General features: G+C 41.9%; 1 protein-coding gene across 6 annotated transcripts in view; it reads left to right on the forward strand.

Annotated features, from left to right (window-relative positions):
• Positions 1 to 26,830, forward strand: part of L3MBTL3 (L3MBTL histone methyl-lysine binding protein 3) — a 157,113-nt gene that overhangs the window by 65,068 nt on the left and 65,215 nt on the right. For all 6 annotated transcript variants that reach the window (XR_003999591.1, XM_030556290.1, XM_030556291.1 and 3 more), the window contains 4 exons: positions 4,452 to 4,543; positions 6,096 to 6,247; positions 18,209 to 18,285; positions 24,491 to 24,576. Coding sequence is in view for 5 of the 6 variants with exons in the window: in XM_030556290.1 (XP_030412150.1) it covers positions 4,452 to 4,543; positions 6,096 to 6,247; positions 18,209 to 18,285; positions 24,491 to 24,576 (407 nt within the window). In the remaining variant the exon portion in view is untranslated. The remainder of the gene's footprint in view (positions 1 to 4,451; positions 4,544 to 6,095; positions 6,248 to 18,208; positions 18,286 to 24,490; positions 24,577 to 26,830) is intronic.

Raw genomic sequence — 26,830 nt, forward strand, 5'->3', positions numbered from 1 at the left:
GAGGACTTGACAAGACTCCTTAATTTGGGACAGGATCGTCTGTGGCACTTGGGTCACCACCCATGGGAACGGCAGCTCCAGAAGGCAGTCTCACATTAGACAGATGCTGAGACATGAGGCACGCACTGAAAATCTTAGGGAGGCATAACATGCCCATAAGTACATGAAGTGAGACAACTGCAAAGTTGGGCAAGTGGCCATGGTTCCATACTGATAGCTGTATTTACTATCGGAGGCAGCGTGAATGGGTAAAGAAGTATCTCACACTGGGACAGCATTGCAAGGATTGTGGCAAATTGAACTATTTTAGCAGTGTGTGCAAGAGCAGAAGCAGCTCTCAGAAAGATTGTCAGACTTGTACATGAAGGGGATGGCACGTCAGATAACGGTGATGGCTTATGATTCTGTCATTGAATCAGAGAGAATATCAGGTTCAGGCTGTTGGGACAGGAAAGCAGCAAGGGACAATATCAATCTCCTGTGAATGTAACAATGTTAAATGGGGAAAGCCTTGTGCAATTTCAGTTGGATAGCGGTACCTTCTGCAATGTGACTCATCAGGGTGAACTGGAATTTAACACTCAATTACAGAAAGCAGTTGCAAGCCAATAACGTACAGTGAGAGCATAATGCAGCCCAGAGGAAGATATGATCTCATAGTAACTAATGTGAAGAATAGCAGATGGTACCAACTAAAGTTTGTGTTGGAGGATAGTAAGCACAGCAGCCTCTTCTTGTGAATACAGCCATATAACCCATGGACCTAGTCAGGGTGCAGCATCAGAATTTTATAGTGGCCATGCAGGAAGCAAAAATGGGAGTCCCACTGACAATGGAGACCATTTTAAATGCACATGGGAATGTTTTTTCAAAGATGATAGGTGCATCAAAGGATATGTGATTCAGAGTGGAAACTATGCGCTTATCTTGAAAGAAACTTACAGTGACCTTGTGTAACTGAGTATGCAAAGAACTCAAAAGTCTGCAGAGTAGGGGTTCAGAGCATCTGTAGAGGCCAGAACAGCTTGGGTAGCAGCATGGTAGTAAAGAAGCCATCATGCAAATTACACATTTGCACAGACCCGAAGCTGCTGAACAGGGCACTGAAAAGACGTCATATCCCCTGGCCACTGTTGATGACATCTTGCCAGAACTTTCCAGAACCAGAATCTTTACAGTCTATGATGTGTGGAACAGGTTTTGGCACATAAATTAGAATAAAATGTCCAGTGCACTGACCATTTGGTTGCTACAGATGGCTGAGCATACCAATGGGCATAAGCCCAGCACAGGAAGTGTGCCAGAAGAGACTCGCCTAAGTGCTGGAAGGATGATATCTTCACTGTAGATGAAGGGCACAACAATGCAAAAACTTAATGAGACCATGACCAAAAACTACAAGCTTTTCTACAGTGATGCAGGGACAAGAATATAAAACTCAACCAACAAAAAATGTTAATCATTGTGAGGTGACATATGTTGAACATCTGCTCACACAAAGAGCTGAAAGCAGATAAAAGCAGAGACATGCCATCTCCAGTGGATGTGAATGGAGTATTTAGCACTCAATAAGAGTGATCAATTTCTTTGTCTAAGTTCTGTCCACACCTGGCTTCAGTAGCTCGGAAGGCAGCATGTTGAGTGGGATTGGGCAAACATTTGACATGCTGAAACAAATGATAACACTTGCCCCTGTCCTTAAGTAATTCCAGCCAGGAAAACCACTGACACTCCAGTGTGATGCACTGAAACAAGCATTGGGTGTAGCTCTTTTGCAGGAGCAGTCCGTCACTTATGCCAACACCTCTGGCTAAAGGAATGTGCGATGAGGGGTCTGGTCATCTGTTTGTTTTCAATGTTTATATTAAAATGTGTGTAAAATAGGGAAGATGCATCATGATCAGTGGAACTGGAGTCCGGGGGGCCCATGTTCCTAGGAGGGATTGTTATTGATGGGACACCAAGAACATAGGAAATGCGGGAAGTTAAGTTGGAAGCAGCTTAGAACATGGACAGAGCAGTGCCCAGGGTTTAACAGTTTTCCAATTGTTCATCTTAATCTGCATTCATCTTCACTCTTCGCAAATGAAACAGGTAACACCCATTTTGAAAACTGTCAGGCATGGAACGGCCTAACATGAAAATTTGCCCTTTCTGATACTTTATTGTGAAAATTAAATTATGCAAAGATGTAATGCTTGTGTTATAAAACAAAATAAACCAGCGTTACTAAGCCAACCTAAATGAAAGCACCTAAGGTTAACAGTGTTTTAAGATTGTCTGTCTCATATATGCTATCACCCTTTTTAAAGACTATATTAAAACAATATATGTGATATATTTGCAGATTTAAAATACATTTAGTAAATTAGCCCTAATAATGATGTAATTTCACACAAACTTGGTAATGAAATTTCAGCAAGAGATAATTAAAAACAAGAAAATTTACATAACAAAAATGTTCAAGTAATCACTGAGGACTGAAATCAAACCTGTTTTTAAAGAAACAAAAAAACAAAAAACGTTTGAGAGTATTACAAGTATTATAATAATATATTAGAGTCTAGTTTTTAGTTAATGAGTTGGGCACTTTCTGGTAGTACTGATGTCCGTTGTGTGTGTATGTTGTCTGGAAAGTAATTAAATCAGTGACGTTATTCATTAAGCACTGTAGGCAAAATAAAGTCTTGTGTTTTTGTGGCCCCTTTTGAGAGGTAATTTGTACAGCTGGTTTGCCTATAGGAGTGCCTTATAGCTCCTCTGCTTAATACAAGAGGCCTCCATGGACCCAGAGAAGGGGGCTTAGTTATATTTGTTTTTTGCAGTTAATTTAATTTTAGCTAATATTTACAATTAAGACTGTGAGGGGAGGGGAGGTCTAAAAGGGAGAAGGGGCTGCTCAATAATTTTCTTACAGTGCTTCACAAAATAAGAGGGTCTCAAAAGGTTAAACACAATTATTTTCTCCTTGTGTGGTAAATGATTGACAGTATGATTAAGCTTGGTTTGTATATCTGTAACATCTATGCCGGGGGTAGTCAATATGAGGACTGCGAGCCAAATCCGGACCGCTAGATGCTTTTGGACAGACCCCAAAATCTTTATATTTGCTTATCATCATCATTATGTTTTTTAATTATTGTTTTTGAAGTCTGGACCTTGACTATACTTTGACCAAGAAATGTGGACCTTAACGGAAATAATTAACTACTCCTGACTTTTATGCAGTATCTTGAAATGGCTTTATGCAGCTATACAACAGGGAGACAAAGGAAGATATGTAACTGTGCATACTAGTAATCTTTGTTGTCCCTTTTTTTAGTGACCAGGAATATGAATAGTTAGACTTTTCCCATGAGTTACATTATTTTCTGTTAAATTTTCTTCTAAAAGAAACTAAGTGAAAAGGGGGAAATTACACTAAGAAATGTTTGTTGAAACACAGAAGCAAAACAAAATAGCTGCGTTCTTGAAAAAACGGTAGTTGTCCCTTCTGATAAACAGTGTTGAATGTTCATATTCTGATAATTGATTGTTTCCTTAAAATATTTTTCTTCGTATTGTTGTTTATTTGTATTACAGTAACAGCTATTGCCCTCAACTAAAACTCAGGCCTCATTGTACCAAAGTGTGTTTTTTATATTTATATTTATATTTATATTTATATTTATATTTATATTTATACACACACACACACACACACACACACACACACACAGTAAGGGACAGTCCCAGTCCTAAAGAGCTTACGATACAAATAAACACTACAGACAAAGTGTAGAAGAAAGGAGGTAGTATTATCTCTATTCTGCATATAGAGAATAGAAGCACAGAGAAAGTTTGCCTCAGGTCACCTGTAGGAGAACTAGGAATTGAAACCAAATCTCCTGAGTCCCAATCCAGAGCCTGAACCACAAGACCATTTTTCCTCCTATATGAAGATTGGGAACAGTCAAAACTTCAGTCTTGGAAAAAGATGAGAAGCTGATCAATTTCAGATCACGAGAAAAAATAGACACTCAGGTCATCATAATATTTTGTTCAGATACTAAAACAAAAGTTGGTCTTTGTGATAAATAAGATTAGCTAACTGGTAGCAGGGAAGGATTACTGATTCCTCTCTGAATTACCAGGTGCCAAATAAAAATAGAAATCATTGAAATCATCACCATTACCTTGGGATAAAACTGGCATAATGTAGCAGAGAAACAGGCCCTAAATATTAATAGTTTTACCATAGAAGATACTTATAATATAATTTAATGTTAAATTAAATGGTTTTAAATTCTTTAATTTTTTCCAATTGTGAAATTCTGGAATTGAATGATTTGGGACTAGATGAGAAATGAATTGCTGAAAAAATAATTGTATAGAAGATTATGGTTGCCATAATCAACCCTGTATCTCATGCATATTTTCTTCTCTTTCATTTTTTTGTGGAAACCTTTTAGGATATGAAGAGGAGGAATTTAACTGGCCCTCATATCTTAAAACATGTAAGGCTCAAGCTGCTCCTAAATCTTTATTTGAAAACCAGAACACGGTAAGTATTCTTCATTTGCTGCTTCTTCATTGCTTCAGAAAGTTGCAAGCTGATTCATTTGTATCATTTCAGTGACAGGAGATTCTGGAAATCCTGTAAATAATTTTTTCTTTAAGATTTGATAAATGATTAATCTGTATTAAAATTCATTTCTGAAATCCACATGAATTAAATTTTCGGTTTACCTTAAATCCGGTATTTCCTAACTTTTGAATATTTGACTTTGCAATATTCACATTTTTACATTTTTAAATGTATTTACTACGTTTTTAAAACTGAAAACACCCCAAAAATTATATCATGTGAAATAATTTCTTATATAATGCTTTTTTATCAGTAGCCCTCAAACTGTTTTATAATCTCTCAATGTATTAATCCTTATAACACTCTTGTGAGGTAGGGAAAGCATTATTATTCACAGATGGGAAGCTGAGCCACAGAGAGGTTAAGTGACTTGCCCAAGGTCTCACAGGAAGTCTGTGGTGGAACAGGTAATTTAACCTGTGTCTTCACATCCTAAGCCAGTCCTCTAACCACTGGCTGAGCCTTCCTCTACACCTAAAGTAACAGAGTAGCTGGTAGCAGTGGAAGGCTGTTAACATCTGTGTTGATCTGCCACTAGAGGGGATGAGATACACACACAAATGGTGTTGAGACTCAGAAATAATTGGTTAAATTCTAGGTTCTGTAAGGAGTGTGTCTAGTGGCTATAGACTCTTCTGCCTCTGTCACCTCAGCCTCTCCCTGTCCCCATCTGCTCCTAACACATCCCACAAGCTGCTGCTATCCCCCAGATCCTGCCTGTCCACTCCCATCACTGACTCACTCCTGCTCCCCTCCAAACCTTCCTCCCCCAGGCCCTTGTACTACATCCCCATTCCCTTTTCTCTGCTCCTTGTCCCCTTCCAATCTCTCCCTGTCCCTTTCTGCTCCTATCCCACCTCAACTCCTGTCCGTCCCCCGCTGCTGTTCACACTGGCTTCTCTGCTCCTGGCCTCAGTTTTTTGCATATTTTCCCATGAATCCTCCCTCCATTTTAAAAGATTGTTTATACTTTTGTGGCACCACTGTATTTAAGCCTGTTTCTCTCCCTCTCAAACTACTGACCAAAACATGGAATAACTTTTAATTGTTATTAGGCATAAGCAACAGTTTCTCTTGGCTGGTTTTTAACCTTCCTTTTATCCAACATTTTACCCTGTTTGTCTATCCTGCCTGTATCATGAACTGGCATGATACTATTTTTATCATTTTATGGGACTAGGAGAAAGCTGTCAGAGGTAGTGTCTGTCTAAACCAAAGTCTACAAATTTTGCAACATGCTCAGAAATTTTTGGTTCATAAAATATGATCTCAGAGTCTGTATCTGTGTTTGAGCATCTTTCGTGTAAGATAATTGGGCTATTGCTGCATTGTTGGCCAGCTAATTGGTAAATTTTTAAATGATGGTAAATTTTTAAATGACAATGTATGTATTGGTTGTAGACTCTGGGGAGGTTTTGGGATGTAGAGTGTGTTATTTACCTTCAATTTAAACTTTCTGTTTGAGCAGACAGTTATTCCATCGGGATTTCGAGTGGGAATGAAGCTTGAAGCTGTAGACAAAAAAAATCCTACATTCATCTGTGTTGCTACAGTAACAGACATGGTGGACAATCGTTTCCTGGTTCATTTTGATAACTGGGATGAGAGCTATGACTATTGGTATGATCTTTGTATTTGTTGTATTTTAATAAGTCATATCAGAAATTTGTTAAGACAGTATCTTTCCCTGATACTTTTTGTACCCTGCATGTAGTCAGCACATCATCTTTTAGCAGATTTTTATAAAAATGTCTTCCAAACCATTGAAACATTTTAGTAGATGTTAGGGGCCGGGTTATCAAATGTAGATGTTCAAGTTGCACATACACAACTTTCACAAGATTGTGGAAAATAGTTATTGTAGTTGCATATGGGAGTAAATCTGGTATAAGTAATTTCTCTTTTAATTTTGCAATGCATCTTCATGTTGGATTTTTTATTGAGAAATATGCACGTGGACATACCAATACCATCAATGTTAAGCATACTGGTAGCCATGACTGAAACAGCAACTACATTTCATCAGGATGTTTCTAGGTCTGGCCCCCCTACTAATAAAATCTGTTGAAGGGCATGATTGTCTCTTGATCCTACTGCATCACAGTTCTGTTGTGTAGTCAGAACGTCAGTCTTCTTCTTTGAGTTTTGGCTCATATCAGTTCCCATTAGGTGTATGCATGCACGGCTGTCGGAAACTTTTCCCTAGCAGCTACCCGTTGGGCCAGCTGTGGAGCCCCGTGGAGTGGCACCAATATGGTGCTCTATATGGTGCTGGCCCAACCTCCCTCCAGTTCCTTCTTACCACCAGTGACGGTTGTTGGAACTGTGGTCTCTTGCTCGCAAATGCTCCACTAATCCCTAGCTCTTCTGCTTATCTTTGTCTATAGTTACCCATTGTTAGTTAATTGTTCTCTACTAGTTGTTAATTGTAGTCTTAGTGGTTGGGGGTTTTCCCTTTAACAAGTGCCTCGCCAGGCTCCGGGGCGTGCTGTCCCAGGACTTCAAACCCTGTAGCTCCTGCACCAAGCCTATTCCCATGGGCAACCCACACGACTCCTGTCTCCGGTGTCTGGGAGAAGCCCATCAGGTAGATAAATGCAAGATATGCAAGGCCTTCAAGCCTTGTACCAGAAAAGAGAGAGACATTCATTTAAAACAACTCCTCATGGAGTCTGCCCTCTATCCAAAACAGGATCTGGCCCCAAGCACCTCGGCGCGAAGCGCTTCTCCAGCGGTGCCGTCCGTGGCACCAAAAAAGGACTCGACATGCCCTCCCAGGAGTCAGTGGTCTCCCGGGGTCCAGAAGTGTTCCCTTTGGCACCGCTCCCACTCACCAGCTGCCCTCAAGAAGCAGGCCAAGGACAAGCCTCCACAGTGGCCTGACTCAGAAACCGCAACCTCGGCAGGGCATGCTGCAGAGCATAGGCCTATGGCTGACAAACCCTCTGGTCGAACTTAACCTCCACAGGCCCGTCTCTCCAGGAAGCCCTGTGCTCCTGGACTCCCCGCGGCTGCAGGTGGAGGAGACCACACTGCCCTCCACACTGGACACTTTTAAGGCAACTAGGGGGCTTATTGAAATGATGGTGCCCAAGTTTCCAGCCTCGAGGCCTCTGCCACCCCGAGGCCCAGTACCTTCAAGAGGCAAACTGGCCATGTTCGGGCCATCTGCCTCTCGACCAGGATCTCCGCGTTGCTCGAAGTCTTGATGCCGCTGTGAGTCCCAGGGCTGCTCTGAGTTCTGGCACTGTACATATACTCTGCACTGGTCTGACTCGCGGCACCGGTCTCACAGCCCCCACCCTCGGAGCTGTTCTCGCTCGAGGTGGTCGTCAGCTGATTGGGATCTGGATCTTGAGTGGGATCACCACCTATCTGTGACCTTGTGGCACTGCTCGCATCAACCTCGGACTGCACTCCCTAGTCGTCGCTCGACGGACCAGCACTGCTCTACGCACTGGTACCACTCTACGTCGCGTCATGGAACCCCATCTTGGCACCTCTCCCCAGCACGGCACCTGCCTTGTTCGCGGCACCATTCCAGTTCCTAGTGCTCCCCCACCATCCCGTTTGGGGTCTCTTCTCCCTGAGGCAACCATCAGCTGCCTGCCTTGGGATCCTTGCAAAACCCGGATCCAACCCCATCCCTGGTGGAGGCTGCACTCAGGACTCGGGAGAAGCTGGTCCCGGAGGATCCAGAGGCAGCCACGGAACCAGTCCTGTCAGTGGTGTCTGTCTTGTCCTCTCCTGACGAGGTGGTGGCAGATACCTCCACGTCTGGTCTACCACCCATGGACTACAGGGCCCTGCAGGAACTCCTCCAAAGGGTGGCCCTAAATATGAACCTCCAGGTGGAGGAGGTGGTGGAGGATGGAGGACCCTGTGGTGGACATTCTGGCACCAGAGGGTTCCTCTAGGGTGGCCGTACCCATGCTAAAGACTATCCAGGCTATCGCCAAAACCATTTGGCATATGCCTGCCTCCATTCCCCCTGTGGCCAAAGGGGCTGAACGGCAGTAATTTGTCCCTGCTAAAGGGTATGAATAACTTTTCACTCACCTCCTCCCTCCATAGGCAGTGAAGGCGGTGAATGAAAAATTGAGGCAGGGTCAGCAGGGGCCTGCGCCCAAATCAAGAGACTCTAAGCACCATGATTTGTTTGGGGGAGAGGTTTGTTCAACTAGCTCATGATCCTGAGCGGATACAGTTATAACTCATGGTCTGTGGTTCAAAAGTTCAAAGAGCTTCTCCCGTCCGAGTCAAGGGCTGAACTGGAGGCCATCGCTGAGGAGGGCAGAATTGTAGCCCGGACCTCCCTTCAAGGTTCTTTGGATGCTGCAGACTCGGCAGCGTGTACCCTGATATCAGGTATCGCGATGAGACGCAGTGCTTGGCTCCAATCCTCAGGTCTCCCCACAGAAGTTCAGCAAACAATTCAGGACTTTCGATGGTCAGGGTGTGTTTGCTGAGCAGAAAAACTCTAGGTTGCATAGCCTGAAGGGCTCTGTAACACCATGAAGTCCCTTGGCATGCATACCCCGGCAACCCAAAGGAAGCCTTTCAAACCACAGACCACCCAACAACAGTCTTTCCCCGCTAGGCCCAGGCAGGACTTCTCCCACAGGAGGAATGGATCTAGTCAGCGTAGGCCATTGCGCCCACCCACAGGGCCAGGGACAGTCCAAGCTCCCTCTGGGACCTAAGCTTCCCCTTTTAAGGTGTGCACAAGGTCGGATTACTAGTCCACAACCCTTCCTGAACCGACTATCCCACTTCTTCTGTGCACAGTCCTTTATTACATCGGACCGATGGGTGGACCGCACAGTAGAGGTGGGATATTCTATCTACTTCTGCTCCTTCCCACCCTTCCATCCCCTTTGCCTGTCTCTCTTCTCTCATGAGCAACTTCTCATCCAGGAGGTTCAAACCCTCCTCGCTCTAAGAGCAGTGGAGGAGGTGCCCCAGGAGCTCAAAGGCAATGGTTTCTACTCCAATTACTTCCTTGTCCCCAAAGCAAAGGGAGACCTGAGGCCAATTCTGAACCTAAGGGAACTCCAACAAGTTCATCATCAGCCTGAAGTTCCACATGGTCTCCTTGAGCACAATCATTCCCTCTCTGGATCTGGGAGATTGGTGCGCCGCCCTCTATGTGAAAATAGGCGTTCTTCATATCTATCACCCCGTCTCATAGACGGTTTCTCCGCTTCATGGTAAACAAAGTACATTATCAATTCACGGCTTTCCCATTCGACCTATGCACAGTTCCCCATATCTTCACCAAATGTATGGCAGTTGTGGCAGCCTTCGTTCGCTGCCATCACATGCATGTCTACCCTTACCTGGATGACTGGCTCCTCCAAGGCCGCTCTGGTCAGAAGGTAGAATTGCAGGTGCAAATGGGCAGACACATTAGAACGCCTGGGCATCATTCTCAGCGTCCACAAATCTGTTCTCACCCTGACTCGGAGAATAGAGTTCATCAGGGCAGTCTTAATGCCAATCAAGTGAGAGCGTTCCTCCCGGAGGCGTGGTGTCTGACCCGCTTGCTGATAATCAGCAGCCTTTGCAGTTTTCTCACCAGCATGGTGAGACAGTGCCTCAGGCCACATGGCGTCCTCCACCTATGTGGTGCATCATGCCAGATTGGGACTCAGGCCTCGGCAAGAGTGGCTCGTGTCCATGTGTTGCCCGGGCCGCGACAGTCTGGACATGGCGGTGACCATTCCAGTAAGTTTTTCAAATAATTTTCAAACTTTTGGAAGCTTGTCTGGAAAAAAAACACTCATTTTACTTTGCTTTATAAAAACAGTTATATATGTTTCATTAGCATCCTACTTCTTTGTACAGCTTGCTGATCAAGATGTAGATGTAGGAAAAGCAAATATGAATGTTGTAAACTAAAACAGATCTGCAGAACAACATTGTATGTCACGCTGATAGTAAAATTACGTTTCTTACATCCAATGAATAATGCAGAATTTTCACACATGCTCATTCTCCAGACCCCCAATATACCTCCACACATTTAATTTTTGCTGGGCAGAACTTTAACAAATCAGGGAAACAAGTTACTGAAATATTCTGTATCTTAATATTGCTAGCGGTAGCGCCGGTCCTCAACTTTGTGTTTTGCCAGTTTCGCAATATAAAATGTTAGTTGTGGTTAAGGATTGATAAATAATATTAATAATAATATTAATAAGTAGTAAAAAATAAGGAGTTGTTGATTACTTAAAAATAAATGGCAAAAAAGATTGTGTGTTTGAGGTATTCGAATATGATGGTGGTGGGTGCAGAACCCATATTGAAAAGAATAGAGAATACATTAAAATACTTACTATGCACCCATGGAGGTTGTGATTTGTAGCTGCTGATGCCAAACATGAACTGGAGGAGAATGAACTTACTAAAACAGTGGCAAGCATGTATTTGGGTCAGATAGAGGTAGGCAGAAGTGGGTTACATCCACAGGTAATATGACATATGGAATTAGGGTTCAAATAATAGAAGGCTTAGTGATTTATTTTTGTAAAGTCTAAAAAATTTCTTTCCTCTCGTGGATAAATGAAAAACAGCTGAATGTAATTTTACCAAACTCAACAGCAGAAGAAAAAGTATCAGCTCTGAAATTGTATTTTATAAGCTTTCAGCCCATATATAATTTTTTCTGAATATTTTCTGAACATACATTAATAGCTTAAAATGAAAGTGTCTGAGCTAGAATTAGTGTCACTACAACAGCACTGTAACACATTATGGTAATATTTTCAATGGCCTATAAATCCCATTAAATAATTCATTGGCATTAGTTTTTAGGAGGAAGAAAAATGAACAAAATAGCCAGAGTAATATTTATATTCAGGAAAGTAAAATTTACTCTGCGTTCTGCAAACCTATCCATTTCTCCCCTTCTTATCTAGAAATGACAGAACATTTGTTATTTTTATGAGAACAGTAGGTGCCAGGGGTAAACTTTATCATGTCAGGATAAAGCAGCTGTAATTTTCCACTTCTGCAGCTGTATTCTTCATACTTTAAGAAGTAGCAAAATAGCTTTTCTGTATTTGAAAAAGAATTCTGATTAATGAATGCAGTATTCACAACTAATGCAGCCACATAATGATTAGGATTAAATATTTTTAAAAGTTTACATGAGAGTAACAACAATCCAAGAATAGTGAGTATTTTAATGATTCAAATAACAGTTTCCCAAGTTGCAACCAGGGCTTATTGCTGTTAAGCAACTGTTGTTGGTGATCCAGTACTCCTTTTTGAATCAGTACTGAGTCAATGCCCAAGCCCTGACATGGAACATCTCTTGGGTGTGACACACAAAACCAAAGTCATAAATGTGATGTAAGAGTGTTCTACCAAATGCATTAACACTGAAAGATGTCCATATGTTATCTTTAGGGCAACCAATCAATGCATATTCCTGACATTTTGGGGAGTCTGTTTCTAACATTCAGTTTGGAGATGAAAGCCATATTGTAATGATATCTGGTCATTTGCGGTTTTTGTTTTTGTTTTTTAAACCAGGCTTTGGGCCTGTAAGGCAGACAGCATAGATGTGTAGTTGCTGTGACTCATCGAGGTGGTGGTGGTGGTAAGAGGAAAAGGGAAAAGTTTTGAATATCCTGAATGGCTCAATAGAGGTGTTCCTAATCTACTGTGTGCTCCTGGTAATCAGCAATGAAAGGCTGAAAGGGGATGTGATTCATGAGAATTTTGTTCTCTTACAGAGTAGTCAGTAGAAGGAAGAAGTTAGAAAACTGGTGTGATTTAAAGCTGTAATCCTTAACTAATCATCTACTTTCCTGTGGATGGAATTTTCAAACGTTATTATGTTGGCCTAACTGCTTTCGTTGAAGTCAGTGGCGAAACTGAATGTGTAATCCAAAACTTGAGGATGTTTCCTAGTTGAACAGTCTAAGTGTTAGGAGGAGGGAGAAAACTTGTTCACCTTAGCCTCCAATGATAGAACAAGAAGCAATGGGCTTAAACTGCAGCAAGGGAGATTTAGGTTGGACATTAGGAAAAAGTTCCTAACTGTCAGGGTAGTTAAACACTGGAATAGATTGCCTAGGGAAGTTGTGGAATCTCCATCGCTGGAGATATTTAAGAGTAGGTTAGATAAATGTCTATCAGGGATGGTCTAGACAGTATTTGGTCCTGCCATGAGGGCAGGGGACTGGACTCGATGACCTCTCGAGGTCCCTTCCAGTCTATGAAGAATAATAATAAAAATGGGTTTGAGTTCCTGCTGGAACCTGGGGACAGGCACTGGAGATAGATAACATTACAGCTCTTTAGACCAGCCACAAAGAGCACTCGTTTCCCAGTGTGAAGCTCGAGGCCCCACTGAGCCATTCTGTTTGGCTGCCTTGTGCAGACCAATTGACTCATGGAACGTTTGCACAGCCACTATAACTGTGCTCCCTCCTCCTCTGCCCCCCTTTTGCATCTCTAGCAACAAAGAAAGCCAGAATGTAGTTTTAGATTGTTCGACTGTCTAATTCCTGTGTCCTATCCTGAATGAGCTATTTCTTGGGAGCAGAATGAACACTTGGATTGGCCCTACGCAAAAGGCTCACATCCACACACTCTACACCATCTGTTACTATTTTGTTTGGTACCCAATGGGACATAACCCTTTAAAAATGGCTCTGCCTGACTTATGATCTACTTCTGAGCTCTTCTGACATGATCAAGTCTGCTCCATCATTGCTGGAAAAGGACTCACTTTTTTTGAGGGGAGCACATTGGATTAAAAAGACCAAAGAATAATATAGATACAGTAAACGCTTTTAATTACCTGGAGCATTATCAGTTTTGAACATGTGTGGTATTAATATAATATTTATGCTGAAATGCTCTCACTGAAGCACTAGATGGGGCTATAAGATGGCTTCTTTTTTGTGCATAGCTGACTTGGCTACTGTATATCAATATGGTAGTGTCAGAGACGTTGTACAAATAGCCATTCTTACAGTGTAGTTCTATTTGCTAATTATAATGCACTGTTATGGATGTTTATAGAAATTCCAATCTTTAACAAAATAATATCTGCTCTAGATACAATAGTATCTAAATTTAATACCAGTATGTCTGGCACAAATCCTAAATATCAAAATAAAATTTTATCCCATGGGGGAAATTGGCAGTTAATTCAGAACAGTAAAAATAATGTAACACATTTAGCATATTTTGAAAAAAATGTGTCAGTTATAAAATAAAACACTGCTGTCCATACCTCCCAGTGAAGACACATTTTTATTATTTTTTTCTGGAAAGAATTAACAATCATTTAGTTTCTGTCTCTTGCAATCTGAATTTAATTATTGAGCTGTGGATATGCAACAGTGAAATGCAGGACAAAAATCAAAGAGAAATGAATATGAATGATAGAAGAAATAATATTTCTTCCTCCAGAGTTGTGCCTGTAGTCCCCTGTTCTTGAGAATGCGCATGACCTGTTGTCATGAGCATATCTTCACTTGCCCCCATATGGAAAGTTTGGATAGCTCCATGTTCCCTTGTGAATCCAGATATTTGAAAATAGTCTATAAAGGGATTCACAGTCCCAACCACCTTCAACTCTTTCTTTAGCATGATAAATTGCTGGCAACGAAGACACCTTTCCATTTTTTTACTTTTTTGTTCTGTTTAGTCACATTTTAAAATTGTTAGATTTTATAAAAATAAGAAACAACATTGTAGTTTGTTCTCTGTTCTTGTTGTTCAATTATAGATCCAACTGGCTTTCAGTGATGGTTTTGGCTCTTGTTAGTGGCTTCTTGGCTCAACATTATTTACTGTAGGGAGGAGTATCCAGGTTCCTTTTTGGTTATGAACACTGGGACTGGCACTAGCAAAGAGACAGATTTTACACGATATGATTTGTATGTCCTTTATAATCTTGTTCTGAACTTCAGGATCCATTATTTGGGCATGTACGTGCCGCAACTGCATTGCCTAGATTCCATACTTGCCACACTACAGTTCAAAAGATAGTGGATTTGCACAGACAGTTTACTCAAGCTCAAATTACTAGTTACTAACCTTCCCGTTGCTTTTGAATAGTGCTTCTGGATTAAATGTTTTACAAAACTGAGAGATTGGGGGGAAAAAATTTCCCGGGTCAGATTGGCTGCGACTTGGGGGTTTTTTTGGTCTTCCTCTGAAGTTGTGGTTGATAGTCACTTGTCAGGATAATCTCTGTATATCTCACTTAGCCACTGCAAGGACCTGAGGCACTGGTGCACCTCGGTTCCTCCTGTTCTGTGCCTGTGGCACTCAATAGTCTACTCTCTTGTGGGCTGTGTAATCCTTGGTCTAATTTTGAGTGGAGAGTTTAGTGTGTTGAGTGGTATTGGTTGGCCTGTGTTTTACAGGAGGTCAGAGTACATAATCTGGTGGTCTCTTTTGGCCTTAAACTCTAAATGACTGACAACATTTAGAATAGAATCTAGCATTCTTGACTTCAAGTTATGTGCTTAGTCTACTAGATCACAGCCGTCTGTCTAGAAGAGAGAGGATTATTTATGAAAGAATGCTCTTTGTCCTACTTAAGATAAAAGTTGGCCATTTTATTTGTCTATATTTCTCATTTTTTAAAATGACAGTAAGGTGCTCAGAGGCAATAGTAATAGGGTACTTTAAAAATTGACTATTTTTCTCACACTTGTTTTACTGTCATCACACAGTGATAAAGTGACTGTGTCTCGGTATCCGAAGTGACTTAGGTGCTTAGGAGTCTTTTGAAAGTGGAAAGTGAAAGCTCTTTAGTAGCTTATGTGCTTTTGAATATTTTACTCCAAAGCTCTTCAGGCAGCATCAATGCAGTAAGTCCAGTGAGGTAATGGCTCAGTCTATGCAAACCCCCCTGCCCCAGCCCCTTGATGGATTTGGGGGAAAGAGTACACCTCTACCCTGATATAACAATGTCCTCGGGAGCCAAAAAATCTTACGCATTATAGGTGAAACCGCATTATATTGAACTTGCTTTGATCCGCCGGAGTGTGCAGCCCCGCCCGCTTTAGCACTGCTTTACCGCACTATATCTGAATTCGTGTTATATCGGGTCATGTTATATCGGGGTAGAGATGTACTTGTTAGTCCTTCTGTTCTTTACTGCTCTCCTCTCTGAGTCTCTGTAGAGAGAAGGGAAGTGTGTGTGTGTGTGTGTGTGTGTGTGTGTGTGTGTGTGTGTGTGTGTGTGTGTGTGTGTGTGTGTGTGTGAAAGAGAGAGAGTGAAAGAGAGAGATGCATTTGAAAGAGGCATAAGAAAGAGATACGTGTGAAAGAGACATATCTCAGCCTTTCTTTGATCTGCTTCAGGCAGAGCTTTTCTGACTCAGGTGTAAAAGACCAACTAACAGAGATAGCATGTGAACCTTTGGGGACTTCACAACCCTAAAATGTGTTGACACAAAAGTACCATATTTTCAAAATAAAAAAAGGCAATTTTAAAGTGGAATAAATAAAGTGCTGTATAAATAATAAACTTAAATACATAAAACATATTTGTGCATTTTTTGTAAAGGACAAAATGTTTATACACTTGATATCGATTGCATCCTTTGCTGTTGTCATAAAGCCTTTGGTTCTAGAGAGTATTTTTTCCTCTAGGGCTTGATATATTTGACCTTAGCATAGAGAAATATTGGTGCAGCTGTTCATTTTTATTTTGTGTTTTAAAAAAAAAAATTATTATCCTAGAAAGGTATTTCAAGTTTAAGTCTGAAATCTATAAGTAGAAGTCTGGAACAGTATTTGCTGTGTGTTGACAGTAATGAGACACCCTGCTTGCATTTCTATTATTTAAGGCACACAATTAAATACACCTACACTGGACTTCATCTATTTGTAATGTAAAATCACTTTTAAAACATCAGTGTACTTTAAGGTCTTTTCTTTAAATTCTGAATATGAAAATATTTCTTTACTTTTACTTTATATAGCACAAGCTCAAAGTCAAGCATAATATAGTAAATGGTTCAGTCCTGTGTTTGTTTCTGTGCTCAGTTCCCCATTGAAATCAATAAGTGGTTTCTGTGCAGAGGAAATGAGGAATTAGGCAATATGGTAAGAGATCGGACATATTTAGACATCAGGGTTTGGTATCCTGATATACCTTCAACTCATGCAGAAATCCTCCTCCCTATGATAATAACAGTGAAACCCCTCTGGCCCTCTGTGTTCCATAGGAGATAAGAATGTTGGATATTATAGAATAACAAACTGATTTTTTTAACTTGCTGTTCATTTATATATATATATATATATATATAGTGTGTGTGTGTGTGTGTGTGTGTGTGTGTGTGTGTGTGTGTGTGTGTGAAACTTTAACCCTTAGGATGCTGGCACTTTCCAGACTTCCTGACCAAGTGAAGGAAAATAGATATTATCATATAGACCCCAACCTTGCAATATGATCCACATGGGCAGACTAGGGTTGCCAGGCATCTGGTTTTCAACTGGAATGCCCTGTCAAAAAGGGACCCCGGCGGCTCCAGTCAGCACAGCTGACCAGGCCACTAAAAGTCTGGTTGGCTGCAGTGCCATTGGGATAGTCAGGCTCTGTGCCCGGCTCCACGCAGCTCCCAGGAAGCGGTCAGCCTGTCCCTCCAGCTCTTGGAGGACTCCGTTCGCCACCCCCAGTACCGGCTCTGCAGCTCCCATTGGTCAGGAACCATGGCCAATGGAAGCTGTAGGGGTGGCTTCAGTGGGCGAGAGCAGCACATAGAGCCCCTGGCCACTCCTCTGCCTAAGAGCCGGAGTGACATGCTGACTGCTTCCTGGGAGCTGCCTGAGGTCAGCAGTGCCCGGAGCGGGCACTCCAAGCTCTCTCCTGTGCCCCAACCCCTGCCCCAGGTCGGAATCCCTTCCACATCCAAACTCCCTCCCAGCTGCAAACCCCAGACCTGAGCCCCCTCCCACACTCCAAACCCTTCGACTCCAGCCCAGATCCCCCTCCTGCACCCCAAGTCCCTCATCCCCAGCCCCACCCCAGAGCCCACAGCCCCAGCCAGAGCATTCACTTTCCCCCTGCATGTCAATTCCCTGCCCCAGCCCAGAGCCCCCTCCTGCACCCCGAACCTGTAATTTCTGGCCCCACCCTGGAGCCCACAGCCCAGAGCCCATACCCCCTCCCACATTCTGAACCCCTCAGAGTGAACTCACAAGACCCCTATTCTTTCTGAATGTATTACTGGGATGCTTGAGATCAGCTGACATGTTTGTGCTAAGAAACTTAAGATTTGAATGTGTGGGAACTGGTTGGGCGGGTTCCTCAGTGGAGGAGTTTTCCTTGGAATTTGCTGCATTGTTGGTCCAATATAATTGGGTTATTGACCTTTCAAAAGTATTGTAAAGATTTTACGTTCATTTATGGGGTAAGATTGAATGAGGTATATTGGTATGTTTTTGTTACAGTTAAAATTTATATTTTGAGTTGAATCCATCATCATTTATTTTGGATTTGTTAAATAATTCTGCATTTCTAGAGGGGAAAAAAATGTGTTTGCATGCCCCGAGAACAATGATGAATGCATTTTTCAATCATTTTTTTCCCTCCAGGTGTGAGGCAGCTAGCCCACACATTCATCCCATTGGATGGTGTAAAGAACATAGAAGAACTCTTATCACCCCTCCAGGTTTGTACTACACTTCAGCACTACACAATTGAAAGAATTAAGGAAAATGTAGCTAGCAGCAGCATTGGCCAAGGCTCATAACACACATTATGACAGCTCCATTGAAAGACTACTTATAATTAAGAATTAGTATTTGGAAGGAGCTGAAGAGGTCTTTTTACAAGCACTCGATATATTAAATTTAACGATGCATGCACAACTTTGATATCTTTCTGTGCTGTATTAATGAGACAGTTATCCATACAAGATATTCTCAGGAAAAAGCCTGGAGATGGTTGAAAAGTGAAGCAGAATGAGACAAATAGCCTGGCTACCTCTTTACTACTTTTTCTCTCTGACGTTCTCTTTTACTTTGTTTTTTCTCTAGATTTTTTTCTCCTTGTTTCTTTTTGTGTGATAGGTTGAATTTATTCACAGGTTCCAGAGTCTTGGTGCTGAAAATTGTGAGAGTGATTGCAATGACATGTAATATCTTTGGGGACTATACTGTATTAAATGTATAAAATGGTTTATGTATGATTGTATTCTACTCCAAGGGGAAGGATTACTAGAGCTCCTACAGTAACTAAAAACAATGGCAAGTGATTTAGGTGGGTCACCTGAGACTTAACTATCTAGAGAGTTACATCACCTCCTCCTCCTCCTCCTTCTCCCCCTGCCCTCCCCGCTAGCAGTTTGCATACTGCTTCAAGCTGGGTTTTCCAGAGACTAAGAGACAAAGAAAGGGCTTTTGGTATAAAAGAATGAGCTTGAATTTATACAATGTCTTCCTTCTGACCCAGCAAACAGACAGACTTTCTGTCCAGTGGAGGGCAACCCATGTGGAAGGGTCTAACTTCCAAATTTGGTTCACACGCAGATACACTTCCACCCCGATATAACATGAATTTGGCTATAATGTGGTAAAGCAGTGCTCGGGGGTAGGGGGGGGCTGCACACGCCGGTGGATCAAAGCAAGTTTGATATAACGCGATTTCACCTATAACGTGGTAGGATTTTTTTGGCTCTCGAGGACAGTGTTATATTGGGATAGAGGTGTATTTGTCTAATGCAACAACTCTGTACACCTGGCATATATGCTGTTGACATTTTTGTCACCGTTTCAGGTCACTGCACTCACATCTCTCTCCCACCCCCTTTGTGGTCCACTCTCAGAGTTTCCTGTCAGATCTCAAGTTTTCAGCCATTGCCTGTCACTGAATAGAGACCCTTGTCCCACGCCCTTCAACCAGGAGTTATTAGGGCTGTACAGCTCCTCACCTTACACTGCCTACAGGCCAGCACCTGTGCCTTACTTTCTCTCCACAGGCTATAAACAGTGTATTGCAAGCAGTTACAAGTTACCAGTGATGGAGTATACAAATCCCACTCTTGGCTGGAAGGGGTTAAAGGACAGTACTAGGCCCAGGTAGTACCAGCACTGAAGAGCACACTCCAGCTGGAGGAAGGATTGAAAGGGGAGCGATCCAGCTCAGAAAGGGGGAGGCTGGGAAGGAGGACAGAGAGGCTGACAAGAGTGCCAGAGAAGTCGCCACAAGGGACTAAGACTGTATGCTGAGCCCAGTTGGGTCTGCTGGTTTGATTGCCTTTTCTTTTGCTTGTCACCTTATATTTCAACTGGAAGCTGGGGGGATAGGAGAGGGAGGAGAGAGAACAGCAGACAATAGGAAGTGATCCGGGGGTGTAACTCAGAGGGCACCTTTGAGAGCCAAACACTGTTGACCCTCCTAGGGTCCTGGGTTGAAGCCTGGTGGAGTGGGTGGGCCTGGGCTCCCCTCACTGCCCACCTCTCCACACCTCTGATTAAAAGAGGATCTTTATAGCAAGACCTGCCCTCAGGGAGGTGGCACTATATGTGCTAACCACTAGGATGCCTAACCCCACCGAGGACTCGGTGACATTATCACTGTTCTTTCTAAGCAAGCACATTTATTCTTAAGGTAAAAGCATTACAAGGAAAACATAAAAACATTAAAAGTTCCTATATGCATGCTAAAAGCTTACCATCAGCCGTATGGGGCTCAAGTAGGTCAAAATCTTTCCAACTCTTCCACATGTATTGCACCCTGGACAGAAAGTCCTGTTGTCATGGTATAATTCCCCACTCTGAACCTTAGTGTCCAAAAGATGGGGTACCAGCATGAATTCCTCTAAGCTCAATTACCAGCTTAGATCTTGTAGTGCTGCCACCAACCAGGACTTGCAGTGCCTGGTACACTCTGGTCCCCCCAAAACCTTCCCAGAGGACGCCAAGTCCCAGGATCTTACACAAGGAAAGTAAACCCTTTCCACCACCGTTGCCTCTCCCAGGCTTTCCCTCCCTGGATTACCCTGGAAGATCATTGTTATTCAAACTCCTTGAATCTAAAAACAGAGAGGAGTGCACCTTGCCCCCTCCTCTTTCCCCCTCCCCAAGAGGTAATACAGATTCAAGCTCCGTGCATCTAAAACAGAGGGATTCCACCTTCCCTTCTCCATTCTTTCTCCCTGTCTCCCACCAATTCCCTGGTGAGTACAGACTCAATTCCCTTGAGCCTCAACAAGGGGAAAAAATCAATCAGGTCTTAAAAAGAAAAACTTTTAATAAAAGAAAGAAAAAAGTAAAAGTTGTCTCTGTAATTAAGATGGTAAAGGTTACAGGGTCTTTCAGCTTATAGACACTAGAGAGAAGCCTTCCCCCCAGCACAAATACAAATTAAAATCCTTCCAGCAAAATACACATTTGCAAATAAAGAAAACAATCAAAAAGACTGAACCACCTTCTACTTATACTTACTATTTGAACAGAAAATTAGAGAGCCTGTAGGTACGTCTGGTTACTCTCGGAACCCAGAGAGAACAACAGACAAACAAACAACACAAAACAAAGACTTCCCTCTCCCGAGATTTGAAAGTATCTTGTCTTCTGACTGGTCTTCTGGTCAGGTGTTCCAGGTTCACTGCTTGTAACCCTTTACAGGTAAAAGAGACATTAACCCTTAACTATCTGTTTATGACACCTGTCTGTCTGCTGGATCAGCAGGAAGACCTTGTTTAAATTCAAGGTAATCCTTTTATAACAAAAATCCTTTCTTTGTCTCCTAGTCTCTGGAAAATCCAGCTTGAACCAGTATGCAAACTACTCCAGGGGCAGGTAACCCTCTAAATGGTGTAGTCTCAGTGATTAACCTTAATCACTTATTGTTTTCAGTTCCTTTAGGAGCTGTGGTAATCCTTCCCCTTGGAGTAGAATACAATCCTACATAAACCATTGCATACATTTAGTACAGTATAGTCCCCAAAGATATTGCATGTCATTGCAATATATCTCTCAATTTTCAGCACCAAGACTCCAGAACCTGTAAGTAAATTCAACTTTTCACACACAAATAAATTAGGAGGAAAAAAATATAGATAAAAGCAAAGCAAAAGAGAACTCCATAGAGAAAAGAAATAGAGAAGGAACCAAGTGATTTGTTTTATTCTGTTTTCTTTTTCAACCATCTCCAAATATCTTGCTGGATAACTGTCTCGTTAATATAGCACATAAAGATACTAAATTTCTGCATGCATCATTAACATTAATATATCAAGTACCTACATCCTTTTGGAAAATGAGATTTCCAGCTCTTATATCAACCGAGATGAAAGCAGCTATGCCAAAATACCTTTTAAAATCTGGGTCTTAGTGGATAAATGGGTTTATAGCCCTGTGTAAGAAGGGAACAAAAGTGGTAAGGACTCTCAGGGTGGAAACCAAGGTGAGAGTGAGCATGCAATAGAGGGGGAGAGAGAGAGAAAGAGGGAGTGCTTACTGAAAACAAGAAAGTTAGTTTGGGATATTGTGTGTTGGATTAACTGGATTCCCCTCCATGCTGGAGATCATGAAGACTATTCTGTAGAAAGTAACTTGAGCTATATCTTATAAAAAGAAGTGCTGTTTAGCAAAGTTGTTAAATTTCTTTGAGACAGGTCTCTAATGCCTGTTAGTCTTCCAAATTTATGTAGCTAATTGTAGAATACTCAGTATAAAAATAACCATGAGAGAATCAATGGAAAAAACTTGGAGATTTCTTTCTTGTAGAACGTATGCCATTTAGAGTCATTCTGTCTTTTAAAGTAAAACGTAGAGAACTATGGTGACTGTGTGTGGTTACTGCCCCTTTAAGGTCTGGAACATTCTGTGTGCCAGAGTTTAAAAACAGATCTTGTTTTTTAGCAATAATTGCCACTGGTTAGAGCTCATTTGGATACAGAACCCAAGAATGAAGTTAGCTGAATGTAGCTTGTAACCAAGGAAACCTCTGAGTTCTAGCTCTGTTCATTTGTTGTTGTTTGTTGGTCTTATCCAATTAAAGTCTGATCTAATAAAAGATTTGGGGAAACATGATGATTGCCATGTCAGGAGTGAGGCAAGAGGTCTGTCTGAGAAGAAAAGAGGAAAATGATAATTTGTGGGAAAATTGACAAATCCACTGTGATGAAAAATATGTAGGATTTAATGCTATGTATGAATTTTATGTACAAAGGTCTCAGCAGCATTTCTATGGTGATGATGTTGAAGAGTCTCAATAAAAATTTCCATTCTTCATCTCTGTTTGGAAAGAGACATTTATAGTCCTCAAAGACTTACTTCTTTTAGGAGCTGAGAGGTATTAACTATTCGGACTTGGCTGAATTATTTAAAAAGTAATAGTTCCCTAAACTAAATTCCTAGCTAAAAGGTCTGAGATTCACTTCAGAAACCAAAAGAAAATAGGAAAGCCTGTTTGATTTCCTGGCTTATCTTAGGCAGCTGTTCACAACCTGTCATTTTGGTTGGCATCTAAGAGAAGCACTCAGGGATCATTGCGTGTTCAGAAACAGAAATCCAGAGTGGAAGGAGCCTGCTGAATATTGTTCACAAAAGGAAGGAGCCACAGATATAACATTAGTGTTTGACTGCACCAAGAGACATGTGTGGCAATTTCAGGGAGTACATTTACTTCCATGTCATATACAAGAAGGAAAGTACAGCCCACACTTAGGAGGCCATCAGCAACTTGGAGGAGGTCTATATTTTTGATGCGTGGGAATGTTGCAGGAATCAGAGCAGTGTTTCTTTAAATAAGATGAAGTCAGGGAACTGTGGTGAGAGCTATCCAGTGTGTTTTTCATGCATCCTGTAGGAGAGTTTCAGTGAAAGGAAGTCATTTTTGCAGAACATGAACTGCTGCACCAACTATCTGACTATGTAGGCCCTCATTACAAATACCATGCTTTTCCGTGGGAAGATGGTTTGTGACTTACATATTTTTACTCAGAAAATTCAAGTTTTTGCTCCCCAATTCTCCCACCCCCATGCACTGTTATTTCATAGATTTGTAGTGAGAAAATAGAAAATCCTTGTTTAGAAACCCTTTTTGAATGGCACTAATATGGTACCATTGCAAAAGCTTTTATGTAACTTGTTTAAAAACAAAAAATCTGTGTATGACCAAGAATAGTAAAATAAAAGGTATATTGGCCAATTCGGCATTCATTTGGTGTTGAAGATAGAGGATTTGAAGTTAAGGGCATAAGCTTTGCTGCCATGCAGGATAATGAAAGCACAGATCACAGGCATCTGTGGCCTGACAACATGGAAAACTGTAATTAGCCAGCTACACCTACTTACCAAACTCAGAAATATCCTACTGCTCAGCAGCCTGGAGAAGTCATGCAACATTTTGAGGCATCAAATTCTAGAGCACAAAGCTACTTACAGAACAACCTCAATGTGTACTGTAAAAGTCTGCTCTGTCAATAAGTTAATTACAACCTGTTATTAGGCAGGCTTCATAAAACACAAGATACTGGTGTAGCCTTAAACCAGTAGAATACAGGATTAAGGGTGAAGCACTGTCTTGAATGCATAGAAGTGGATAGACTTCCAATTTTTGTTACTTATCTTCTCAAATCCAGAGCAGTTGTAGTTTATTTTTGTACTGCTGGTTACTCAGTATTGTGTGTTGTGAGGTTCTATTTCTTTCTTTGATTAATAGGGAGTATGTGTCATAGATATCTAGAATGTTCAGATAAGTGCTTCTTATTGTAGTTATTTTATATATCTAAAGAATAAATACAGTATTATAACAAATATTGACTTGCCTTATGAATTCTCTAGATTAATGTGCTATAATATATGTTAAATCATAATACTTATATGACATCATTAAAGCTTGCTTTTATATTTTTTTTCTCCTAGATTATCCACATGCCAAACATTTTTCTTGGGAAAAATATTTGGAAGAAACCAGTTCTTTACCTGCACCTGCAAGGGCTTTTAAAGTGGTGAGAGAATGTTTACATAGTGTTCATGCTTCCATTTTTTTTGTTTAATTAAATAGCTAATGTACAGTAGATGATTTTTATTTTTTAAGTGAGTTTTGAAATTACTGTGAGAATCTGAAAATTTTTATCACTATAAATCCTGAGACTTTTGACTGATTTATACTAATAATACTTAGCTAGCTAATGAATCCTCCCAGCCAGGGCTTTGGGGCTGTGCTCTGGCTCCGCTCCAGCTCCAGGCAAAAACCTGCAGCTCCACTGCTCCGGAGTTACTCCACGTTCCAGCTCCAGGCTCTGCTCCAAAGCCCTGCTCCCAGCACACCTCGGAGAGAGGTGAGTGAGTATTATTGTCCCCACTTTACAGGCACAAAAAGAAAAGTGGCTTATTCAAGAAAGCAAAAGGTATCATTATTGGTGCCAACATTAGAGATCAAATTCTTGGCTCCCTAGGCTGACCTTCTGTCTGTTTTTGTGAGCTTCTGAGGTTCAAATCCAACATTTTTTAATATTATCACAGTGCTAAGAAATTCATTAAACTAAAGTAGAAGTGTGGTGCTAGCCCAGAATTCCAGCCATCTGCTGTAGTTCATTCGGGTTTGGTTACTGGCTTACAACACTTTTCACTACAAAACTTTAACAAGCATGGCCAAATCCTGAGTTTTCATCTAGAATAATCAAGCCAAGTGATATGTTGCATGCACTTGTTGTGTGGAGGGGAGTCCTAACTCATGGCTGTGGGGCTGGTGACTATGAGAAGTTCCAGGTAGTAACACATCTTCTAACCTCACCTCTCCTCATCCATCCCTGCCCTGCCGTCTCTTTTTTTTTGGGGGGGGGACGACGACGGGGTGGGGGCAGAATAAGAGTGGATTATGTACTGTGCGTGTGGAAAGATGAGGCCCAGCATGGAGCAGGGGAGAGGTTTGGTTAGTGAGTATATACTGCACTCACCCTGCAGCAGTGGCTCCTGTCTCGTGGGGCTGGCCTGGCTCTCCAGTTTGGATGCTGTGACCTAATGTGCATGGTTAAAGCACCACTCACATTTGACGCATCCATCCGTCCATTTCCATCTATAGAGGGGTGGATGTGCCAAACCTGTGTGGCACTGTTACCACATGCACCACCTTACAATGCCCAGAGTGGACTCAGGCATGGGTGCCAAAAAGACTGCAAAAGTGGGGAGCCAAGACCCTCCCCCTCCAGAGCCCTCGAGAGAACTCCCTCACAGCAGTCCGACCCTCCTGGAGCCCCTGCCTTTTCACCTACCTCCAACTCCTAGGCGCGCGCAGGGTGGTACTGGTAGCGGTGAAGGCAGCTGGGCGGGCATGTGGAAGCGCTGGCCGTGCCTGAAGAGTGCCCATTGACTGTTCTACCCTGGGGCCCAGAATTGCTGTCAGCGGGCCTGCCCTGGAGAGTCCAGCAGTCCAGCCCATTCCATTGGACACACTCAGAATTCACAGATGTGCTAGTCCCAATGATATAGTATGCATCAACTTGTCAGTTTCACCTCTGGATCGCCACTCCACTTGACGCAGTGCTTAGATATGTTTATAGTGAAAACAAACTTAAGTTTATTTATCAAAGAATAGAGATTTGAGGAAGAGCAAGTAAAGTTAATGTAAACAAAGTATTACATATAAAATAAAACCATAACACACAGTCTAGAGCCTAAACTTACCTAACAAAATGCACTCTTGTCTAATAAGGAACTGGTTACCCAAAGTTGTCCTCACGGCATTTTTCAGCCAGGATGGCTTTCATAAGACCAAGAATGCCAGGGCATATCCCTGTATCTCTAGATGTATTAGACCTGACCTTTCTTCTTCTCTTGTAAACTGGGGCTCCCCTGCCCCACCACCATTCACCTTTTCCTGTTAATTTTCTTCTCCTGATGTCCCCACAAACACTTTGTTAGCATTTGACTCAGTGTGCAGATAGACTTGCATTGTAAGTTACGCAATTGCAGGGAGATACATGTCTCCCACCACTTGTCTGGTGGAACCCGCCTTTAACTTCATAACTTTAAGAACATAATTTCTAATATATGAACGTGTCTCCTTACATGCTACCTATATATACATTTTTCAAAGATGATTTGACCATTGTGATGCAGGCTTTCAGTAGAGACTTTGTGACACTCTTTGGTGAAGTAAATACCAGACCTAGGGGATTCCAGTAACTCCTAGCATCCCTGTGCTATCTGTTAGTTGGCCTCCAGGGACCCTTGGGTCACACTGTGACCTCTGTGGCAAAC

This window comes from Gopherus evgoodei, chromosome 3 (genome assembly GCF_007399415.2).
Source record: "Gopherus evgoodei ecotype Sinaloan lineage chromosome 3, rGopEvg1_v1.p, whole genome shotgun sequence".
Taxonomy (NCBI): domain Eukaryota; kingdom Metazoa; phylum Chordata; order Testudines; family Testudinidae; genus Gopherus; species Gopherus evgoodei.